The sequence below is a fragment of the Vipera ursinii genome (assembly GCF_947247035.1).
Source record: "Vipera ursinii genome assembly, chromosome: 2".
NCBI classification, from domain to species: domain Eukaryota; kingdom Metazoa; phylum Chordata; class Lepidosauria; order Squamata; family Viperidae; genus Vipera; species Vipera ursinii.
Genome location: NC_139513.1, coordinates 122,840,150 through 122,865,270, shown reverse-complemented (window position 1 = coordinate 122,865,270; position 25,121 = coordinate 122,840,150). Strand labels below are relative to the sequence as shown.

At 41.4% G+C, this 25,121-nt stretch overlaps 1 protein-coding gene across 1 annotated transcript in view; it reads right to left on the bottom strand.

The window, feature by feature from the left end:
* The window catches only part of CACNA1G (calcium voltage-gated channel subunit alpha1 G), a gene marked incomplete at its 5' end in the record, with an annotated part of 425,627 nt that overhangs the window by 61,735 nt on the left and 338,771 nt on the right, over positions 1-25,121 (bottom strand). The window contains 5 exons of the mRNA XM_083353918.1: positions 45-134; positions 1,320-1,445; positions 10,548-10,674; positions 21,747-21,931; positions 24,579-24,647. Of these exons, the coding sequence (XP_083210044.1) occupies positions 45-134; positions 1,320-1,445; positions 10,548-10,674; positions 21,747-21,931; positions 24,579-24,647 (597 nt within the window). The remainder of the gene's footprint in view (positions 1-44; positions 135-1,319; positions 1,446-10,547; positions 10,675-21,746; positions 21,932-24,578; positions 24,648-25,121) is intronic.

Here is a 25,121-nt window from a genome sequence, read left to right as displayed (position 1 = left end):
GCCTCTTTCCTGGGCTTCTGGCAGTGTAATACCAAAACACCCACCTGTTGATCTACTCCTACAGCATCCAATCCATCGTACATGATGTCCACCCACCCGTCTTTAGACGCCAGAACAAACAAAGACATTAAAGCCTAGAAAAACAAAAGGAGGAAAAACAATATAATACATATCGTATTCTACCTGCCTCTTGACTCGTGTTTGAATTTGGACTTTTTTGTTATTCAATCTAGTTGATAATAATAAGCCAAAACTTCTTACTAGGAAAAAAGGTATCAAGTATTGATCTCACAAGGAGAGTTATTCCAACAAACAGGAACAGCCTTAACTCTAACCTTCATACATTTTTTACTTAGCCCTTATCATCGTGCTCAAATATGATTTCCTGGGATAATAGTAAATTTATTTATGGCCACCCAGTCACTCTCAGTGACTCTGGGCAGCTTACAAAGAATAAAAACCCAATATAAAAGAATAAAAAACAATAACTCCCCATCCTCCTAGTGACAACATACAATCAAACAAGCCACTTGATGGGTTCCATCTCACTCTGGGTTCCCCAGGCCCGTTGGCAAAACCAATACCTCAGGGCCTTGTGGAAGTAGGTCAGAGTGAGGGGCCAGTCTAATCTCTGTGGGGATGATATTCCAAAGGGAAGGAGCTACCATGGAGAACACATTTCTTCTGGATCCTGCCAGGTGTATCTCCTTAGGAGACAGGACCTGCAATATTTCCTGCCTCCCCACTCTAATGGGTTGGGTGGAGGTAACCAGGAGAAATGGCCCTGGTTAGATAAACGGGTCCCAAGCCATGAAGGGCTTTACAGGTGACAACCAACTTCTTGAATTGTACCTAGAAGCAAATCATCAGCCAATCCAGCTGCCACAGGAATGGTGGCACACATGTATACCTGAGTCTGCACAAAACCATGTGGGTCACTGCATTTTGAACCAGTTGGGGCTTCTGGATGTTTCAAGAGCAGCCCCATGTAGAGCGCATTGCAATAGTCAAGACATGCATGAGAGAGTAGATGCGCTGGTTCATGGTTTCAGTCTCCTGAGACAAACTTTTCTTCATGCTAGATATGAGTTTGATTACACTATTGTACAGTCATTAAATGTCCAAGGAAAAAGTGTGTGCTGGTCTTAATTGTGATGTGAATGTATACTAATTGAGGATCTTTAAATGTAGACACTATGACTAGGAAGTGCTGTAGATGATTTGCTATGGTGGCTGCAATATATACAAAGCTATTTCACATCTGCTTTGAATGAAAGCAAATAAGGGAGCACTGCAGCAGATTACCGTTCCATCAGTACCTGGCCAAGATTATCAAAATTATACTTGTGCCGGATCCATTTATAGTTGGCTTCTGCACAGTCTGACTTGTTGGTAATGTTCCTTGTGTCTTCCCCTTGGCAGACAAAAAACTTCCCCTTGAACAGCTGTGAAAAATGAGAGTATACTCAGTCACTGAGGGGTTTTTTTGTAGGCTTCCACAATGTACCATTTGCAAATGTCTGATTTTAAGCTCTTCCTACAGAGAGGGCCATCTGCATCTCACTTGAGCTTTTGGCACTGGCCCCAAAGCTTTTAGCCATCCAATTTTATGGAAGGAATATTGTAGGATTGCTGTTTTTAAGTGCTGCTTTTCTTCATTTATACACATTTTGCTGTATAATTACGGCACTATACATTTTATACTTTGCTGGTTTTCAAAAACATAGTAATGATTTAGTGTGAGCCCATCCTATTTCACTAAAAGGTAGCATTAAAATACTCACAATAAATGAAAGAAGCAAATTTGTCAATAAGTTGGTCATGGCTGAACCTTTCCTAGCTTGGAATCCCCTTAAAAATGATAGAATCTTAACTCTTGTAAAGTCCACGTGGCTATACAAAACAAGCTGTACAATGCTCTTGTAAAAGGGAAGGGGGTGGTGTTTTCAGATTGAAATATGAAAAATGTATTTGAAAATCAGGCATTAACTGAAGACTCCAATCAATGCAGATTTTGGTATTCTGTAACGTTTTTCAATAATATTATCCCTTTGTCAATAGAGCTTTGGCATTCTGTTTAAAAACCATCTGAGTGCAATGGCAATGCTAGGATAAATATACCTTCATCTTACTTATTACAAGTATCTTGCCTGGAAATTACCCTATGTGCTAATTTATGTTCCAAGTGAATTTTGCACTTCAGCCTTAATGGATACTTTAACACAAATAAGCATAAGGACAATCCATAGTTGACTAGAGGCAGTGGGTAAGACTTGGACACCCCTCCTCCTTTTTAATGATTACATTTTTCCAGAAATTAACTACCCTGGGAGCTGCCAAGCAGGACATGAGGGCACTAGCAGTCTCCTGCCCTTACTTCTTAGCAAATTGGTATTGTCTTAAAAACGGCTGCTAAAATATACCTTTCATGATCAGTAGCAGCTAAAAAACTTATTATCTCTTTTTTGGTCTGTAAGAATGGTAGAAACTGCATGCCAATGGCCTTATTAGTCTAGCTGTGAAGGCCGCCAGGGAACTAATAAGAGAGGAGGATTAGAATAGATGGTGGTGTATACATACTTGAGGGAGAAGCATTGATCTAACCACCTTGAGAGAGGCAATGGTGTGCCTCCTTCTTAAGAAACTATCCTCTGACCCAGCTAATTTATACAACTATTCCCTGGCTCCAAATTTATATTTTTAGATAGTACTCTATAGGGAAGATTTTGAAAGGTGGACAGTATAAAGCTATAGATTATTTAGACCTTTGTTAAAATCAGGATTCATGCCTGACTCTGGGATGGAAATCAGAGTGTTCACCCTGTTGGATAATCTTCAGCAGGACTGGAATGGGGAATGTGGCTAGACGTTTTCTGAATCTCTTGGTAGCATTTCCATTGCCATTAAATATGCTATCCTTCTGGACCAACTGAGAGGCTGGGAGTGGGAGAAACTGGGTTGAAGTGGTCTCCCTTTTTCTTGAGTTTTAGTTTTAGTTAGTGATGGTAGGGGGACAGGTTGCACCCTTAGCTACTCCACTGTGGGTTCCCAAGAGGGCTCAGATCATTCTCTCCTACAGTTTAGTATCTATATGAAACTGCTAGAAAAGGTAATCATTTAGACTAGTGCTCGTGGCCCGGAAGGAAGGAGAGCAGCTTCCAAATTGGTGTGCGCGCACACACAAATGGACCCACGGGGACTGGTGCGACACTAGCGGCCCCATTCACCCATGAGCAAACAGGCTGTTGCACACCCGCCCAGCACTAGCAACACCATTTACGCATGTGCAAACAGGGCCGCGGGCACTAGCTCGAGTGGGGGGGGAGTGCACATGGCACGCACACCAGCCAGCCATTTCCACGGCCCACCAGCCAAGAGGCCACGGCCTGGTAGTGGGCCAAGGCCCATAGGTTGGGGACCACTGATTTATTTATTTATTTATTTATTTATTTATTTATTTATTTATTTATTTATTTGATTTATATACCGCCCTTCTCCCGAGGGACTCAGGGCGGTGTACAGGGCAATTAAAATATAACATACAAAAGTTAAAATTAATTAAATTAAATTTAGCCCCAAACAAAATAAATTAAATTATGAAAATTTAAAACCCCAATCCCTCAGTTCAGGCTGGCAAGCTCAAATAACCAGGTTTTCAGGTCACGGCGAAAAGAGCGAAAGTCGGGAGCCATCCGGAGCTCCACAGGTAGCAGATTCCAGAGGGCAGGCATGCCCACAGAGAATGCTCTCCCCCTGAGGGCCGCCAGCCAGCACTCCCTGACCGACAGCACCCTGAGGAGACCCTCTCTGTGGGAGCGCATGGGGCGATGGTTTGTTGACGCCAGCAGCAGGTGCTCCCGTAAATAATCCGGACCCATGCCATTTAGGGCTTTATAGGTCATCACCAGCACCTTGAATCTCACCCGGAGGGCAACCGGAAGCCAATGCAGCTCGCGGAGAAGAGGTGTTATCGGGAGACCCCCATCACAACTCGCGCGGCTGCATTCTGCACCAGCTGAAGCCTCCGAATGGTCCTCAAGGGTAGCCCCATGTAGAGAGCATTGCAGTAGTCTATTCAAGAGGTCACGAGTGCATGAGTGATTGTTTGTAGGGCATCTCGGTCCAGATAGGGGCACAACTGGTGCACCAGGCGAACCTGGGCAAAAGCCCCCCTGGCCACAGCTCCTATGTGATCTTCCAAACTTAGCTGTGAGTCAAGGAGGATGCCCAAGTTGCAGGACACCTCACCCCCCATAGTTAAAGATGGAATAGGCTGGATTGCCCAAGATGCTGGTATGTACAACCACTCAGTCTTGTCGGGATTAAGTCGAAGCCTGTTCCTCCCCATCCAGACCCAAACTGCCTCCAGGCAGTGGGACATCACGTCGAGGGCATCACTGGGTTGGTTTGGGGTGGAGATGAAAAGCTGGGTATCATCAGCATACTGATGATACCTCACCCCAAAACCATGGATGATCTCACCCAGTGGCTTCATATAGATATTGAACAGGAGGGGTGAGAGGACCGACCCCTGAGGAACTCCACAAACGAGAGGCCTCGAGGCTGACCTCTGCCCTCCTGCCAATACTGACTGTGAACGTCTCAGGAGGTAGGAGGAAAACTACTGTAAAACATTGCCACCCACTCCCAACCCCCTGAGGCACCGCAGTAAGATACCATGGTCGATGGTATCAAAAGCCGCTGAGAGGTCTAATAGGACTCGGACAGAGGAAAAACCCCTGTCCTGAGCCCGCCAGAGATCATTCACCAGTGTGACCAATGCCATCTCCGTGCTGTACCCGGGCCTAAAACCCAATTGGTACAGGTCCAGATAATCAGCTTCCTCCAGGAACAAAGGGAGCTGATGCGCCACCATGCTCTCAACAACCTTCGCAAGGAAGCGAAGGTTGGAGACCGGACGATAGTTGTTCAAAATAGCTGGGTCCAAGGCAGGCTTCTTGAGGAGGGGCCTCACTACCGCCTCCTTCAAGGTGGCAGGGAACTACCCTCTCTCAACGAAGCAGTTATTACTGCCTGGAGCCGTGCCTTATTGGCACGGGTCCAATAAACACGTGGTGGAACTCAGCCTCCTCATGATCCTGTCCACCTCTTCCGGAGTCACAGGGTCAAATTCTTCCCAGATAACATTCCCAAGACTGCTTGTCTCCCCCCCCCATCAGACTCTGCCCAGTCGGAGTCCATACTGGCCCGAATCTGAACGATTTTGTCCGCCAGATGCTGACTAAACTCCTTGGCACAACCCTGCAAGGGATTCTCCCTCACCTCCTGATTAAGGAGGAAGTGAGTCACCCTAAACAGGGTGACCGGGCGATTATCTGCGGACGCGATGAGGGCAGTGAAGTATTTAGACTTCGCTGCCTCCATCGTCGCGAGATAAGACCTCGTAGAGGTTCTTAGCCGCAATTGGTCAGATTCAGACCGGCTGGACCTCCAACAGCTCTCTAGGCCCCATCTCCGATGCTTCATCTCCCGGAGCTCCGTGGAAAACCATGGAGCCCACCGGGATCTGCGCCAGGTCAGGGGCCGCATGGGCACAACGCCGTTGAGTGCCTCCGTGGCTGCCCTTTCCCAGGCCTCCACCAAGGCATCGACCGGGCTGTGAGCGAAGGTGGGAGGCACAGACCCAAGCACCACCTGGAACTGTTCAGGGTCCATTAGGCGCCTGGGGTGGAACCACCTGGTCGGTTCCGCAGCCCGGCGATGGGGGGGTGGCAAAGCGGAAGGCCAGCCACAGGAGATGATGATCGGTCCATGACAGGCCGATCCCCACTCTGTTGGACATCCAACAAGATGCAAAGACAGGCCTCTTCAGGAAATCATTAGGGATGATGGAGATTTATCTATCAACCTTAGGTGGCACAGTTAGAGAAAGCTTTTATAATGTTATTAATCCTGTTTGTTGCTTAATGTAAACTGCTCAGAAATAGTGGGAACTGAATGGCATAGAAACTATAGTAAATGAATATAACAGATAAATGATATATTCAAGATCATTCCACCAAACCTTTTAGGGAGACTTCATTTCAACAATTGTCAGAAAATTCTGGAATTTATTTTTTTCTTGAAGTGAACATATTTACATTTTGCCTCTCCTTAAATTTATGGTGTATTATAAAGCATTTAATTAAAGCCTTAAGACACTACAGCCACAAGATGTAGACATTAATTTACCAAGAACTGCAAGGAGATCAAAGTAGATATTAAATTTGTGAGTTCAGCTATCAAAACCTGTTCAGGAAAATGGAAGATAAGATTCTTTTTTTCTCCCAAAACTGCACTGAGGGGAAGAACTGATGCACCATTTTCAAAAGGAGAGACTAAAACCTCAACTATATTACTGACAAAGCTGTGACTTGCATAGCTATTGTTCTGACTGCTACCAGGACAGAAGCTAAGCAAGGCAAGCTAGCTGAACCACAACTATGTATAAAGAGAGTGGCTTCCTTTTTTAAATTGGAGATTGATCTTACTTTTGATAAACATGATGTACTAGCTGCTAGGTTAAATAAGATACAAGAGTGCGCATCTGAAAAAGTGACAGAGAAGTGAGAGTTTTGAAAGGTGCTGCTTCTCCTACTTGAGCAGAGACGTCATACAGATTAGCAGATAAATCACTTTGTATTGAATCAAGCCAAACAACCCTTAAGTCTTGACTTCAACAATGTCAGATGTGATTATTAACTAGGAGTAAACTATAAAAATCATGGAGGATTAATTTTGTCACATACTCAGTGGCAAACATAAAGTGGCAGAGCATGACAGCTATTATGATAGATGGAACATAGTGGCCTGTTTCAGCTTAAACTGAGATGCCTTCACTTTTTTATTGAGTGACAGCAGGTCCTAGCATGGTCATGCCTTGTTTCCCTGTGGCAAAGCAATATTCCCACCAGCTTTCAAAATATTACCTTTTTATCTGAACTCAAGAATAAATGTCAAACCTGTGAGCAGTCTAAATAATAGGGATCAGCATACTCTGACAGATCTCACATAAGGTGGCATTTTTTTTTTTTACCTAGGAGAACTAACGGGGTGGTAGCAGCATAGAAAGCACCAACAGTGGGTGAGTTCCCTTAGCTTAATCATAGTTGGGCAGTAATTCTGCTTTCTTGACTGAACTTTTTCAAACCAAACCAAACTAACCAGATTCTTATCATAGTGTCTATGACCATGGTGGCGAACCTATGGCACAGGTGCCAAAGGTGGCATGCAGAGCCCTCTCTGTGGGCACACGCACCATTGCTCCAGTCGTAGGCCTTCTGCTGGGTTTTATAAAACCTTTTTGCTTTAGGCCTCCACCGCCGTGTGCAAGAAAATAAAATCAATCAATCAATTTCAATTTTTTGGGGGAGAAAAAAAAGTTCTCACAAAGTTGGAATTGATTGATTGAACTTTTTAGTCCCACCCAGTCTGCCATTACCACTGCAGCCAAGCCCACCCAATGGGCCACGCCCACCCAAAGGGCCACACCCACCCAAGGGGCCATGCCCACCCAGCACCCGATGCTACATAAGTGGGTTTTGAGTTGCAGTTTCGGCACTCGCTCTGTAAAAGGTTCACCATCACTGGCCTATGACATTAATTTGCTGTTGTTTAGTCTACAGCAATGGAAGCTAAGACAGAATCCAGGAATCAGCATATTTGGAAAGAGTTCCAAGCAAGGAATGGAATGTCCAATAGACAATTCTTGTGTTTGGGAACGGGACTGATTGATAGATTGACTATATGCTATCAAGACTGTGTCAACACTTCAAGATCTTATCAGACCTTCTCCAGAATAATCTGTCCCCATCCTGACCTTTTGGGTTTTCTTTGGAAGGCCAGATCCTGAAGTTGAAATTCAAATACTTTGGCCACCTAATGAGAAGGAAGGACTAACTAGAGAAGAGCCTAATGCTGGGAAAGATTGAGGGCAAGAGAAGAAGGGGACGACAGAGAATGAGGTGACTGGATGGAGGCCTGGATGAATGTTGTCCATGGGGTTGCGATGGGTCGGACTCAACTTCGCAACTAACAACAACAATGGTACACCCCATTGCCACTATAATAGACTTCCTCCTCTTTGCTGATGATCATTCTTCCACCTTTCTCAGCACTGTGAAATTCTCAAGGGATTTGAGTTTTTACATAATGTGTCCAAATATGATAATTTGAACCTGATCATTGCCCCTTGTTTGAGAGCGCTAGATTGACTTGTTCAACCATTTCTTTGTCATCTCCAAAGTCCTCTCCAACATCAGCACTCAAAAACAATAATATTCTTTCTATGTTGCTTTTTCAAAGTCAAATTATTGCTTTCATAGTATAACACCAAGAAACCACTAGAAGACTTAAAGGACCAGGTTAGGGACCAATTCTTCTGTAGAAAATCTATGAGATCACTAACAGTTGACACCAATTTGAAGGCACTTAATCAAATCCCCATGTTATTATCAATTTTAAGGTTGGTTGTTGTATGTTGTCATTGGTTTGATCTTGTGATTGAAATGTTCAATGCCAGCACACATCAATCTGCTATTGCCTAAAATGTCAATGTGTAGAACATTTTGTCTTTTACTATGCTGAGTTATTCCATGTTCATGCTTCTTATATTCTGTATTTCCATTGTAATTCTCTCTTTGCAGCTTGTATTTTTTTTCTTGCATTACACCAGCAATTAAATGTTCAGAAGGCTTTAATCTGGCTGTGTTATAAACACCATTAGTGCTTCAAAGGATCCTCAGGGCTTCCTAAGTAACATGTTGAGTGTCATCTGACCTGAGGGGTGGATCATCTGGCACTATATTGTCAATCATTTTGTATGATCTATCTATGTTGTTTTCTTGGTAAAACAAAGGACTGTTTTACCTTTTCCTGCACTGTTTGAAATAATACCTTTGCCACTGTTGTTGAAGTGATCATTCAACATCTTCTCATATTGCTGCTTCCCTACATAGGCAAGCTTTAACTCAGGGGTCTTCAAACTTGGCCCTTTTATGACTTGCGGACTTCAACTCTCAGAATTCCTCAGCCAGTGTGGCTGGCTGAGAAATTCTGGAAGTTGAAGTCCACAAGTCATAAAAGGGCCAAGTTTGAAGACCCCTGCTTTAACTGGTCAGCTGGTGTGATCTTGGTATCTTGAGTGATGCTATGGAGAGTACATATATGAAAGATAGTTGGGTGACTTTAAGCCAACCACTCTGTCTGAGTTCTGTTCACCTCACAGGGTTGCTGTTGTGTGGAACATAAGAGGTGGAAAGTAGGTTGGATATGTTTGCCACCTTGAGTTATTTATAAAAATAATAAAGGTGGAATACAAAAAATCAAACGCCCTTAGTGTATATGCCCTGCAGTCTTTACTCATCCCTCCCAGGAGCTGCCATCCCTACCATGAGGCAGCACAGGAGGACTTTGGAAGGAAGAAATGGAACTAAATATGGATAAATAAAAGGCTTACAAATGCTGAACATGAGCTCTGGTTTAGTTGAAAGGATGAAACAGATTATGTATCAATACATTTCTCCATAAATAATATATGAAGAGAACAGATTGGCAACATTATTAAATTACTACAAATCTTGCACTCACTTAAAAAACAAACCACTGGCATTATAAAAAATATGTGGAATGAGTTTAAATTTTAGTTGTTTTCATTCCAAGTTTTGATTGGCTTACAAAGAATGCTCATTCATATTATAATATTTAATAATGCTATCATGTTTTTTTCCATAGAGATCATGTACTTATCTAAAAGGAGAGCCCTGAACTTAACTTTCAAAAAAGTAGATAGAAAAAAAATGAAATTGCTGCACAATATCTTTCTTCATGTTGTTAATCTAGTATGTCAAATCTAGCTGAAACCAATGAGGATTCCCATGCCCTCTAGAATTGTGCACGTATGTATGTATGTATATATGTATGTATGTATGTAAATAAAGAGAAGAAATTGATGAAGAAGAATGGAAGGGAAGGGAAGGGAAGGGAAGAAATTGGCATCAATGAGAATCATTGTATGATCATGCAGGGTAACAAAAGTCACTCTCACCACAGGCATGCACATGGCCAAAATCTTATGATTTTGCAAAATCTTTTAAGATTTTGATTATCTCAACTCAAAGAATTTAAACTCATGAGCATGCTGAAATCTTTCACCCGCTTTTCTGAAATCTTTCAAGAATTCATGAGGACACAGAAACCTCCTGAGATTTGGAGATCTCTTGAAATGTTGCCCATTCTAAACTTGGTTGAATTTAGGGGTTCTACAGACTTCATGTATGAATGTCACAAGCACCACTCTGCTTTCCCTGCATTATGTGTCCACTGTTGTGATCCAAGGTTTCATACTGATCTCTAAAAAAGGATTCTGTATGAAGCAGCACTAGAACACTCAAGTGTGGACTTATTTTCTTCTTTCTTAGTTGCGTCAGCACTTGTAGGATCTGCCTCTCATGAGAGACTCAATATTAGAAAAGATTGGTGTGTATGAAATTCTCAAACCCTCTGCTCTGAATCCGTAAAGTTCTCAAGGAACTCTATCCAAAACCTACCTGGACTCCCAAGATGCCAAAAATGATGAAAAAAGCACAGCAAATCACAACAATGTTTCCAATGGGTTTCAGGGAGGACATCAGGGTTTCCACAACCAGCTTCAGTCCTTGCGCTCGACTGATGACCCTGAAAGGCAAAAATGGCTTATTAATCATGAGACTAGCAAACCACTTGGAAGAGAGCCTTCCAACTCTTCACAAAGGACTAATCAATCCACAGAAGAGGAAACATGGAACTGCCAAAGTGCCAATGAGAGAGCTCCATTGGCTGACACCTATTCTGTTCAATAGACTTCAGTGACACCCAAGAGACGAAACCTCTCTATATTTTAGGCAATACATTTATCCAACAATGACAATCACAACAGCAGGCTAAATGTGACGCATGGCATTTTCATTTTACAATGGCTTAGAAAGGCGGTGATTCTTCTTAATGTCTGCATTTTTTTAAACTTTTCCTCCATGTCACAAAAAGTTTGTTTTATTGAATTACAATAATTCCTGTAGGAATCTGTACCAAAAAGTGTCTTGCTGGCTGGGGATTCTAGGAGTTGGTCCATGCATCTTAAGGTGGTCAAGTTTGAAAAATACTTATATGAAAGTATTTTGTCAATGCTGCTAACATCGGATGTTTTTGCATTGACAACAGATGGAAATGTAGCCATCTTTTCCCTTTCGCTTTTAGAGTTAGATGAAGCTGGGAGGGGGGGATGTGAATGAGAATCCAGCTAGACATAAGACCATTAAACCTAGTGTGAGAATCAAGGTTAATGAGCCCAGAGTTGATAAAGAATTGGCAGGCTGGAGAGCTGGAGAGGAAGCCCATGCTTCAAGCTAATTGGGGAATGTGATTTATGACTGTTAATTGGAGGAGGGAATTGTGCTTTGACACTATGTGCCCAGGGGAGGGGAATTCATTTTTTGGCTTTGATTATGTAGTGCCGATATTATGCTACTTGAATAAAAGACCCTTTAAGGCAGAGCTTTTCAACCAGTGGTACGGGTACCACCTGTGGTACATTGGCACCTGACAGGTGGTATGCGACCATCCTAGAAAAGTGGTAGTGGGGGAGGGGAATGAACTGAACTGGTGGCAGCACTGCACAAGCCTGAGTGAGAGAAGGCTGGAGCTGCAGGGCTGTCAGGGCTCAGCAGAAGCACCAGGATCAGTGCCAGGCTCCAGCTGGAATGTTGGAGCATCTCCAGGGTCTTGTGATTTACATTCAGATGCTTGGCAACTGATTCATATTTACAGTATGATGGTCACAGTGTCACCCAGCAGATGGGGGGAATAAAAACCAAACACCCTCACCCCACCCCTGCTGCCAATCCTCAACAGAAATGCTCACAACAATGAAAACCTCAGACAGGAGAAAGAGCGCCACCAGGCGGGCAGGCAGGTGTCTTGCTCAGCTGTGGCTTGGGGGGCACTTTTCAGTGCCATTGTAACTTTGAACAGTCACTAAGCGAACTGTTGTAAGTCGAGGACTACCTGTACTTCATCACTTTTTTCCTTTTTTTTTTTGGGGTCATCAAAGTTTTGACACCTTCCTAGGCGACTGGTGGTACTCGCATGTTGCCATATCCTAAAAGTGGTAAAATGGGTGAAAAGGTTGAAAAGCCCTGCTTTAAGGTAAACAATGCCTCAAAGTTCTTTTGAGGAGTTTCATCTGTCAGAACCATGACATATTTGCTATCCTGAATGGAATGAATATTATAGAACACCTGACTTTTCAGGTTGTAGCTTTGAGACATTTTTTAAAGAAAAGCAGCTCATGTAATGTAGTAGTTGAGGTGTTTGACTAGAGAAACAAGGTCTTCAGCTATGAAAACCCATAGGGTGACATGGTCAGCTGCCAGCAATCAGCTGAAGCTACACCACAGGGCTGTTGTGAGTTAAAATTGGAGGATATAAGTCTGTCTATCTAATCCCTTAACTCCACTTTGAACAGCAGATAGGACAGTGGCAAAACACCCAAAGTAACTGGATTGCAGAGTAATATAATAACTTTGCTACTGTAGACATTTCTGAACAGTTATGTCTAGCTAAACTCTCATGCACATTCCACCCCTCAGCATCATCTAACTCTAATTCTAAGAGTAAAACATAAGAAGAAAATGGTTGCATCTCCATCTTTTGTCAAAGCAAAAACATCCAATGTTAGCAGTGTTAACACTTTTTTATAAGGTTCTAGTGATAGAATCTTGCAAGTCTGAAAGTGCTTCCCCCATCTCCCCTGCCTTTACTTTCTGGGGAACTAGGGAGGGTCCCTTCTGATTCACTTTTTCTAGCCCCCTCCTTTCTTTGGACTCAGATTTTTCTTACCAGATCATTGTCTAAGCTGTAGCTCTTTCTTCTGTCTCCCAAGGTTATTCTCACATCCCATTACAGAGACACATCAAAAATAAAATAAATCTAAAGGACGTTCTCCATTGTGTGAAATATATTAGGCTACTACCTGCAATTTTTGTCTTTTGATATAGAATTTTCCTCATAGTTTGACATTTTTTGTTGGCAGTAGCCTTAAGGGGAAAGAAAATTGGAGAGATGAAGGGAACGTTTAATGCAAAAATGGGCATGATAAAGGACCAAAATGGTAGGGACCTAACAGAGGCAGAAGAGATTAAGAAGAGGTGGCAAAATTACACAGAAGAACTATACAAGAATGAGCTTAACGTCCCAGATAATCACAATGAGTTGGTCACTGACCTCGAGCCAGACATCCTAGAATGTGAAGTGAAGTGGGCCTTAGAAAAGCTGAGCAACAACAAAGCTAGTGGAGGTGACAGTATTCCAGCTGAGCTGTTCAAAATCTTAAAAGACAGTGCAGTAAAAGTGCTACACTCAATCTGCCAGCAAATTTGGAAAACTCAACAGTGGCCACAGGATTGGAAAAGATCAGTTTACATCCCAATTCCAAAGAAGGGCAGTGCCAAAGAATGTTCAAACTATCGCACCATTGCACTCATTTCTCATGCTAGTAAAGTCTTGCTTAAAATCCTACAAGCTAGACTTCAGCAGTATGTGGATCGAGAACTACCAGAAGTACAGGCAGGATTTCGAAGAGGCAGAGGAACTAGAGATCAAATTGCCAACATACGCTGGATCATGGAGAAAGCTAGGGAGTTCCAGAAAAACATCTACTTCTGCTTCATTGACTATGCTAAAGCCTTTGATTGTGTGGATCATAACAAACTGTGGCAAGTTCTTAAAGAGATGGGAGTACCAGACCATCTTATTTGTCTCTTGAAAAACTTATATGCGGGTCAAGAAGCAACAGTGAGAACTGGACATGGAACCACTGATTGGTTCAAAATTGGGAAAGGAGTCCGGCAAGGCTGTATACTTTCGCCCTGCCTATTTAACTTATATGCAGAGCACATCATGAGAAAGGCAGGGCTAGATGATTCAAAAGTTGGAATTAAGATTGCCGGAAGAAATATCAACAACCTAAGATACGCAGATGATACCACTCTAATGGCAGAAAGTGAAGAAGAACTAAAGAGCCTCTTGTTGCGGGTGAAGAAGGAGAGTGCAAAACTTGGGTTGAAACTTAACATTAAGAAAACCAAGATCATGGCATCTGGCCCTCTCAGTTCCTGGCAAATAGATGGGGAAGAAATGGAGGTAGTGACAGATTTTATTTTCCTGGGCTCCAAGATCACTGCAGATGGGGACTGTAGCCAAGAAATTAAAAGACGCTTGCTCCTCGGAAGGAAAGCCATGGCAAATCTAGACAGCACACTAAAAAGCAGAGACATCACCCTGTCAACAAAAGTGCGTATAGTCAAGGCTATGGTCTTCCCAGTTGCAATGTATGGCAGTGAAAGTTGGACCATAAGAAAGGCTGAGCGCCAAAGAATTGAGGCCTTTGAACTGTGGTGCTGGAGAAGACTCCTGCGAGTCCCTTGGACTGCAAGGCGATCAAATCGGTCAGTCCTAGAGGAGATCAATCCTGACTGCTCTTTAGAAGGCCAGATCCTGAAGCTAAAACTCAAATACTTTGGCCACCTAATGAGAAGGAAGGACTCACTGGAGAAGAGCCTAATGCTGGGAAAGATTGAGGGCAAGAGAAGAAGGGGACGACAGAGAATGAGGTGGCTGGATGGAGTCACTGAAGCAGTAGGCGTGAGCTTAAATGGACTCCAGAAGATGGTAGAGGACAGGAAGGCCTGGAGGAATGTTGTCCATAGGGTTGCGATGGGTCGGACACGACTTCGCAGCTAACAACAACAACAAAACTCCCTTCCAGTCTGAAAAGTGGCCCATTTCTCTTTGTCTTGAGTGTTAAGTATTCCGGGGGCTGCAGTTGTATTTTTTCAGGGCAAGCTTCCTCAGCCTTACTAGCCATCCTTTATTACGGCAAATCTTGGTGGGACATGAGGGGAAGTTCAGCCCTGTTTAAGGTTACAATACATGTATAACGCAGGCTTTCCTGGTCTGGCGATTTTCAGATGGGCTGGAATGTCAACTGGTTTTTGAAGAGGAACTGCTTTGGCTAAGACTGGTAAAAAAATAATCTTCATGCATCTGAGTAGTTCTGATTAAATTAACCATGCTAAGCCCAGTCTGCAGTATTTCACTGAATAGTTAAAAGCAGTAGAGCTTTTAAAAGCTGTCCCTAAGTGATAGAAATAAACTAATTATATTTTCAATATTATACATACACAGAGGATCACTTCATGTTAATAATAGAATATTGGATTCTCTGCTTTTTTTTTAAAAAAAGGAAGCAGATGGATTGTGTTTATTTTCATCAGCTATGCACAAATGCGCAAACTTAATTGTGCCTTAATTCAGGTAGAAGGTAAGATATGTGGTAGCCATCACGTCAACTGCCTTAGACAGGAAGCCTTGAGTAAAGTCGCAACCACATGACTCTGGCCACTATTAACGATGCTTGCACAACTTCTATGAAAGCGAGGGTTTTAATGGTGTGGTTAAAGCTGGCTTGGAGCAAAAGGCCAAGACTTCACACAGATGGCATACCATGTAGAGCAATGCCCATCTGGTTTGCATCCTCTGTGGCCACCACATCACAGGGTGCATGTATGAAGTGGCGCCCTTTGGGCTAAAAAAAGACAAGTTTTTGTTTAAGCTGTCTTCTACCAAAAGAAGGGGGGAAAAGCCATGTGCTGGAGAAACAGTTTTGGAAATATGCAGGCACGTTTTGATGAAAGGTTTGTATGAGCTATGTAGGCTTTCCAGCAGTCTTCAGAGCCAACATGAATTCTTTGTCCCTTTCTCATGACCTTTGTTCCCTGTCTCCTATACCCTTCTCCTCCAGAAATCTGACCTTCTATGGTTTCTGGGGGATGGTGGAGAAAGAGGGAGGATAATAGATTCCTTGAAGCAAACTGTATCATGAAAAATAATCATCTGCAAATGGTTACAATATGCATTATGCAACTTGCATCACTTATTCTGAACCCTGAAACCACATTCAGATTTCTTTCGTGCAAAGGACATACAGTTTGGCCTTAAAACGCCTATACCCTTTCATTGGCTTCTATGATAATGCAGTTGTTATGTCTCCAGGAAATAAAAATGTAAAGACTTTTTGCAGAAAAAACTAATCCTGAATCACTGAAAGACGACAGCACAATTTTGTTCATGGACTCCAGGCATCATTAATCGATGCAGTTTTCTCAGATGCAGAGCACTGCCGGATCCTGTTTGTGAAGGACCACCAACAATGAAGAAACTATATTTTCAGCATCTTAATGGTAACTTGGACAAGCAAATTACCATATCTTATCCATGGGAGCCATTTCCATTTGCCACAAAGAGAGGGAAGAGGCATGTGGCAAGAATATGAAAGAAAAGAGCTACAAAATGATTCTTGTATCCTCATGTTATGAAAGCTGAATAATTCATACATACTGGAAGTCAGGGCATTCAACTTACCAAAATTATTCTACATAAATTTGTCTTGAAGATGATCCCAGACACTGCAGTTTGGATTCTTTTGGTAGAAATACTTTGATTGTGATCAATTCATACATACAGGTAAAGGTAAAGGTTTCCCCGCACACGCGTGCTAGTCGTTTCCGACTCTAGGTGCCGGTGCTCATCTCCGTTTCAAAACCAAAGAGCCAGCGCTTGTCCGAGGACGTCTCCGTGGTCATGTGGCCGGCATGACTAGACGCCAAAGGCGCACGGAATGCTGTTACCTTCCCACCGTAGTGGTCCCTATTTTTCTACCTGCATTTTTACGTGCTTTCGAACTGCTAGGTTGGCAGAAGCTGGGACGAGTAACAAGCACTCTCACTCTGCTACGTGGCACTCGGGATTCGACCCGCCAAACTGCCGACCATCTGATCGACAAGCTCAGCGTCCTAACCCACTGACCCACCGCGTCCCTATATACAGTATATACATACAAGGGAACTACAAATACTACTGTACATCAGGGAATTTTTGATAAACAGTTGTTATCCTTCCCTTCCCTTCTTCTTAAAGGGCTTTCAGAGTGGTGTCATATACCATAAGCCTTAATAAACAAACCCCTCATCAACTCTTATGTCTCCAGAATAAAGTATGTCACTTTCCTAAAGGCAGTCTAGATAAATTATTTATCCCCAAAGACCTTTTCTCTGGATAAGAGGAAAATAGAAGTGAGAATACTGTTCCTATATTTCATATAATCCTGCTCTGCTCAACCATAAATCTTTTATCAATTAAACAAGGAATAATATCAGATGGTAACTGGTTGAAAATCCATTTCATCTTTATGGAACCTATACTTAAATATTAGTTTTTCCCCCTTTATCTCCTTTTCTGTTATGGTAAATTTCTAGAAAAAGAGATTCATCTGGATAGTATGGTATAAGGTTTATGCAGATTAAGAATATGCCATTTTATACTTTGTGGTTGAAGAGACAGAACTGGAAGACAGGAGCAAAACCTGTACTTTGTATCTGATTGTACCTGTAATCTGACTTAGGCAGGAAAATATCCATGGCATTCTTCTGGAACAATAAGAGAGTCAGTTTGGCCTAGTGTTTAAGGCACCAGTCTAGAAATCAGGAGACTGATGTCTGCTTTAGTCATGAAAGCCAGCTGGGTAACTGGGCCAGTCACTGTCTCAGCCCATGACTTCAAGCTTGAGCAACAAGCCAGCTAGTCCATTCCTGTTGCAACCAATGGATCAACACTCAGTTGATGTGAAAAAAACAGACCCTGCACTTGTAGGAAAAGGCTGGGAAGAAAAAAAAATCTTCTGGGACAATGAAAGACAACTAATGGCCAGGAAAACTAGACAATCTTATAGAATGGTAACTATAATGGTTTGTAGGAATGATCTTGGGAAACAGGTGGAAGAACCATAGCCATGAGAAGAGTTGGATAAGATGCAGCTGAGCCAATGGGAAAAAACGAGCATGTTAAATGGTTCAGAAGGGACCCTCCCTAGTTTCTTGGGCAATAAAGGCGAGAGAGAGAGAGAGAGAGAGAGAGAGAGCAAGAGAGAGAGAGAGAGAGAGAGCTGTATTTTCAGACTTGCAAGATTCTGTTAATGTAACCTTACAATGAAGCAGAATCAGTCCATCTGGTCATGCTTCCTATATGGAGTACCTGGCAAGACTGACAGCAACAGAGAGGGCATTTCTTGACAGGGCTGTCTATGTGTGTGTGATATCTCCCTTGGGCGACTCCCTAGATTCCTCCTCAGCAGTTGGCTCAGGGGAGATTGAGCCCATTCCTAGCATGTCAGGAACTGGGTTGATTGATGGCTGTGAACCTCCAAAAGAGATTTGGAGGAGGCTTCAGCTGGGGAAAGTTTGCAGTGGCAGATGGCCAGCAAATAGGAGGAGGAACTGTCTTCTGCACCTGATCTGAGAACAAGCAGGGCAGAGAAAAGGCAGGAGCAGTGGAGGTATGTAGAGAAAGAAAAAAGAAAAAAAAACAACAACAAACAAGAGGAGCAGTGGAGGTCAGCCAGACTACTTGAGAGGAGAAGATCCTGCTCATCTTGAGGGGCTGCCCTGGAAAACTGGCTATTTATCACAGCAAATAGATGGAAGCATTCCTGGGAACAACGTGTTAGTTTTCTAGATGATTGTTTGATCATTGTGATTCTTGCTTCATTCTGAATTGACACCATGTTTGGAATTGTGCCTTGAAGACTTTGAACTTTTCTTGTCATGAGTTCACATGTGTGTGGATTTAAGTTTTGCCTGGTGAAGTTGTTTTGTTTGAGCAACTTTCAATTGCTTTGGGGACTAGTAGGCCATTGCTCTGTGTACTAATTTTGGCCTGCTCATGGCTAGACTTAACTGGGACAGTTCTAGTTTTTGGTGAAGGGAATTGCTGGGAAATATTAATCAACTCGCCAAACCACAGTTATCTGCGTGTGTGAGTGAATGGGGCAGCACAGTGTGTGAAGTTGGCTCATCAAGCATGTAATCGCTGCTGAAAGGGTGGCTTTGGCTGCAGGAAATATCGCTATACAAGGAGCCTATAGAAACATTGTAGTAGTGCTTCCGAAGATGCTGTGGCCACTAGTAGTTATTGTCCCCACTAGGGTCGCTGCTCTGGAATAAGTGGTCTCTGAGAAAGAGGAAAAATAACTTTCTCTTTCTGCTATGTATCTTTAAGTCTGCAACCAATATCTTCCTGAAAGACCTGAACAACAATTTGCAATCATGAATTTGTCTGTGTTTATTTCAGTTACTTGTTCTCTTGCCGTTATAACAAGCTTTGGACCTTCCTGCTACTTAAATTGTTGAGTCTTTCTTAAAAATTATGTGCAAAAAGAAAGGAAAATACGAGATGAGATAGAAAAAAGTTCCATAAAAGCATACCTCTTATAAAATCAGAACTAGATTTACATTTATAGTCACTATGAGTCATATAGTTAAATAATTATGCAAGTTTAAACTGACTTAGTTTATTTAATAAGAAGAAAATATAGAAATTGAACATATAAACTAGTATATGCAGTTCTAATTTTTAAATAGTCCCCCATTAGGATTCTTGCTGATAAAATTCATATTTATATATAGAAAAAGAGGCATGTTTTTCAAACCATTTGTTTAATTGATGGCAAATGGAGACTCTTTTAAACCTTTTCTCCCTTATGTTGTTCATAGTAATAATCACATTGCGTATTTTATTATTTTAATGATGTGGATTGCTGCTACACTCTGATGGCAGCTGCTTTAAAGCCTTCTGCAAGGAAATTCTAAAAAATGCAATACAAGTATTTGCAGTAATACATGCACACTGTTCTACAATGTTTGTGTATACTGTATTTAGTTCTTTCCTTCTTTAGGCTTCTACCTCACTAAATTCCCACAGGTTCTAAGCAGCTTACAGAATACCAACAGAGGGAGTTAAAATAGTCCCATGTATTAAGGACCAATCATGACAAGGCCACCCATGGGGTAAGCTAATCTCTGCATCTCAGAATGCCTTCCTAAAATTCCAACTCTTTACAGCCCTCTGGAAGTCCAGTAAAAGTGGAGGAAGACTGGCTATTTGGGGCTAAGATGTTCTGTAGAAGACACTTTGTTCCAATCAAAGTTTCCCTCAAATGAAACTTTTTCCCAGTCTAGGCACAATTTTTATAGCAAAAGACACTGGCAGTGTATACATGTGGATAGATGATCCTAAATCTCCAGCTAGCAAGCTATTCAATCAGTGAAGCCCTGATTTGGCCATCAAGACCTGGGTTGCCATTTCAAAAATCAGCTGGAACTATGTGGAAAATTACTACTGTAAATGGTTTATTGCAGAAAACTACAGAGCTCATATATTTAATTTCTACTGGATTACTGCCAGTATGAATTGGGTCTCAGGGCAATCCTGCCTTAGTCTTTAAAGAAAACTAAACAAGGAGAGAAACAACCTAGAACTAAGGAGAAATTTCCTGACAGTGTGAACAATAAACCAGTGGAACAGCTTGCCTCCAGAAGTTGTGGGTGCTCCATCACTGAAGGTTTTTAAGAAGAGATTGGACAGCCATTTGTCCAGAATGGTATATAGGGCCTCCTGCTTGACAGGGGGTTGAGCCAGAAGATCTCCAATGTCCCTTCCAACTCTGTTATTCTATTGAAATATGTATGATTCTCATTCTTTCATATATATCTTCTGGAAGCTTTGTTAATCATAAAACCAGATTGCTTTTGGCAACGCCATATGCAAACCTCTACACATCTCAGTTACGTAATTTTCAGATTGCAGAGGATTCTGTGGATAAAACAGGCACTCTCAGCTCACCCATTTTTTCTTTCAGGCCAGCAGATGTTTTTGGTGAATTAGACTCAAAGGGGCCATAGACACAGTAACTATACGAGAATATAAAAGACATTAGGATAATATATATTGGGGGATTAACAATTAGCACATAGCCCTTCAGGCATGTTCTCTACGGTACCTAAAATCTGCCTCTCAAAAATTGAAATTCTTGTTTGCTTTGTTTGCTTTTGTTTTGCTGTTTACTTGATACACATTTTATCACAAAGTGTAAGCATCTGAGTCACAATTATGTACACAATTATATTAACAAAAAATACCCCCCCTCCCCCCAAAAATCAAAGGTCTGATTCTGCACTTTCTGCGCAGTTAAATCCCATGTGTTATTTAACCTGAGCAATAAGTTGCTTGCACCAATAACATGCTGAAGTGGTACAGTGTATGTCAATTATCTCTGACAGGTGTCCAAGATCTCTTTCAATGATTGGCTTTTTATTTAGTTATCAGCCTTTATTATCAGAATCTTCTTTCACTCACAGTTCTCTAGCATCCTTTGTGTTTGGCCTAGTTTGCCTATAATACTAACCATAAGTGGCATGTATATTTTTTGCTTTTCAAGGTGTGTGAACTATAGATAGCTTAGTGCTATAGGCATGGCTATGGTGGTGCAGTGGTTAAAGTGCAATATTGCAGGCAAACTCTGCCCAATGCCAGGAGTTTGATCCTGACTGGCTCAGGGTTGACTCAGTCTTCCATCCTTGTGAGGTCATTAAATGAGGACCCGGATTGTTGGGGGCAATATGCCGACTCTGTAAACTGCTTACAGAAGGCTGTAAAGCAGTGTGAAGTGGTATATAAGTCTAAGTGCTATTGGTATTGCTATGGCAGACTACTAATATTTGTTAAAATGTCCTTGCCTCGTGTTTTGTATCCATCACAAAGTTCATTAGTTTCTCCTTTCCTAATTTATGCCAGTTCTGCATCACTCAGACTTTTCTTACCTTAGTGGCCTAAGAGTTCGCAAAAGCCTTAAAACTCTTAGCATTCCAAGGATTTTCGTTCCACTATCAGAAACCATTGAAACCAGGACGTCAGCCACAGAGATGAGGACCAGCACCCCATCCAGCACATTCCAACTGCTTCGCAAGTAGGCCTTCTCTCCGAAGCACAAGCCCAGAGCCACCACCTGCCAAGATTGCAAATTGCAACAAAATATGACTAATTTAGTCACCACACCATCAGTGTGTTTATAATGCATGATTTACACATACGTGACTGCAAATGCACTGACTTCCCAGTTATAGAAACATAACTAAGCAGTTCTACGAAGTGTTATGGTGTAAGATTCATAAAAATAACTCTGCAGAAACATTCCAGATTGTTCCTTTAACACTGATGTATTTTTAATGCAATTCAAATCCTAAGTGCCATATCCACCATAATATGTGGCAATTTCGTAAAAGAATGGCACACGTGATTATTTTTGTCAGTAACTACAGAGGCAAGCACTGAGGATATATTATCCTAGACCTGAAACTTTGGAATAATGTTCAAATCTTTAAACATTAAAGAATGGTTAGTTCATTTATTTTTGTATATGCATGCATGTCTATGTGTATATATACACACAGACACACATACACTTTAACTCTTTGCTGGAATCTTTTTTGTTCTCCTTAGAGTCTGTTGAAAGAAGGATGATTTTTTTCCCCTCAAGGAATTAAAAAAATATGAACAAAGCACTTTAGAAAATGTATCCCTCTGGTTTTGTCTTAAGCAAGCAAGTTTAAAGGGGAAGGGTTTCAAAAAGAACATGGTACATACAAACTGAGATACTGAAAACAAGTCCTGAAATAAGCATAATCTTTATACAATGCATGCACCACACTAAAATGTTGCAGAGAATCTGAATTCAGTGTTTACAAGTATATGCAATGGATGGTGGTATGTAGTCTATTATGAATGCCACAGACTTCAATTTTTACATTTCATTACCCTCTAAATTTGCTTCTTACAATTTCTTGCCCCAACACGTGTCTCATTTAGAATAACATTTTCTGCTCTTCATTTTGGAATGAAATGGATTCTAATCCATTAAAGATTACTCTTTAGTAAGTTTGTTTAGGCTTTGCATTAAAACACTTTGTTGTATTTTCTGCATGAGTTCAACCACGACCAGCTGCTTTGTGATTAAAAGCCTTTATGATTACAAAGATATTATAAGAAGACAGAGGGGGAGAAAGAAGAGAAGAAATCCAGCAAATAGATGGCAGCTAGTTTTAACAGACTAGCTGCATTAGCATCCTACTTCTGCAAACAGTTCTTTCGCTGATTCCTCTGCGTCAAAATGAATATTCTGTTCCTCATAAGATGTTACCAAACCATTCAAAGCAAAAATAAATAAATAAATGTCTTTCTGTAAATGAAATACCTGTGGGGAAAAAACTTTGAAATTTGCCATCTCAAGAAAACATCATTGATATTACAATCTTAATCCAGAATTGGTTTTATTTTATTTGGAGGGAGATTCTTCTCCAGATTCAGAGTTCAGTTTAATTGAATAGCTATAGCTGCTGTATCTCCAAGTCCCTCTATAACTAACTTCAAATATAGCTGCAATGAGAAACCCATCAATCAATCAGAATTGGAAGGAACCATAGAGGTCTCCTAGTCCAACCCCCTGCTATACCATTTCAGACAGGTGACTGTCCACTCTCTTCTCAAAAACCTCCAGTGATAAAGCACCTACAACTTCTGAAGGCAAGCTGTTTCATTGGCTAATTGTCCTCACTTTTAGGAAGTTTCTCCTTAATTCCAGCTTGCTTCTTTCCTTGATTAGTTTTCATCCATTGTTTCTTGTCTTGCCTTCTGGTGCTTTGGAAAATAAGTTGACCCCCCTCTTCTTTGTGGCAGCCCCTCAAATACTGAAATACTGTCATCCCTAGTCCTTTTATCTAGATTGGACATACCCAATTCCTGCAACCATTCTTCATATGTTTTTGTCCCAGGCCCTTAATCATCTAACTTGCACTTTTTCCAAAGTCTCAACATCTTTTTTGTAATGTGGCGACCAAAACTGCATGCAGTATTCCAGGTGTAGTCTTACTAAGGATTTATAAAGTGGTACTAATACTTCACATGAAGTGTTAGATTAGATTAGTATTAGTATTAGATTAGATGGGATAGATGAGACAGAGATTCCCATTTACTGCTGCCTGAATCTCGTCTCCTTTCCTTTCCTGCCACAAATAATATAATGCAAATTTTCTGGGCAAGTAATTTTCTTATTTAAATCTACTATGATAACATCATGTACTCTGTTGGTATAAAGTAGGTGTAGTTGTAGAAATGATGATACTATGATGAGGCACTTTATAAAAGAGTATATGTTTGATATTCTTTCCATAATGCACAACACCTTTAACAGCAGCTTAATTTTAGGCACGTGCTTAAACTCTGGAAAGAATAAATAATACACTTTGGGTGGGGGAAAAAGCATTTTCTTATCGGAATCTATATATGCATTCTCACATATGCATTTTACAGAATAATATACAATCTACACAGACATTAAAATTACAGAAATCATTAACCTTATTTTAAAAGAAACTGCAGTTCACCACTAAAAATGTGAGTCTAGCACCTAGCCCTAGGAATATGGATCCAGCGCTCATGGATATTTATGAGTTTCAATCACACGGAGCTTTACATGGATCTGGGAAAATTCATGTCCATGGTGATATACAATGTGGGTAGATAGGATACGTTCAGTGATGGTGAAGTTGCATAATGAGATGATAGGCAATGATCAGAGACTGGATTATGCTATTTACCTTTACGGTCATTTCTGCCAAGAACACTGCTGTGAAAATATAGTTGGAGAGAGTGAGGAAAATCCGTTCCTGTTGAAAGAGAAAGGGAAAGGTGGAGAGAGAGAGAGAGAGAGAGAGAGAGAGAGAGAGAGAGAGAGAGAGAGAGAGAGAGAGAGAGAGAGAGAGAGAGAGAGATGGAATTTAAAACTGTTACTTATCAAGCTTTTCAAGAAACAACACCAAAATAAATGCAAGATCAACCTTTTTCTTTTGTAATCCTTTATTTCTCTTAGCACCTTGGACAGCTGCCAGATATTGGGCTGGAACAGAGATCTTATTTTTATAACATGGTGCCTTGCTCCTGTCAAGACTTGTGATGTCATTGTAGTTGTCCCAAAAAATTCAACATACATAGAGGGACATAGGAGAAAGTGGAACGCATGAACACAGTATCATTCTTTCTTAATCTTTAAGCTTTTAGAATAAAACTTTGAATTATACAATAGAATTTAGAATCTTATAATAGAAGATAGTATTGCTAAGCACATTGGTTTGTGCTTAAAT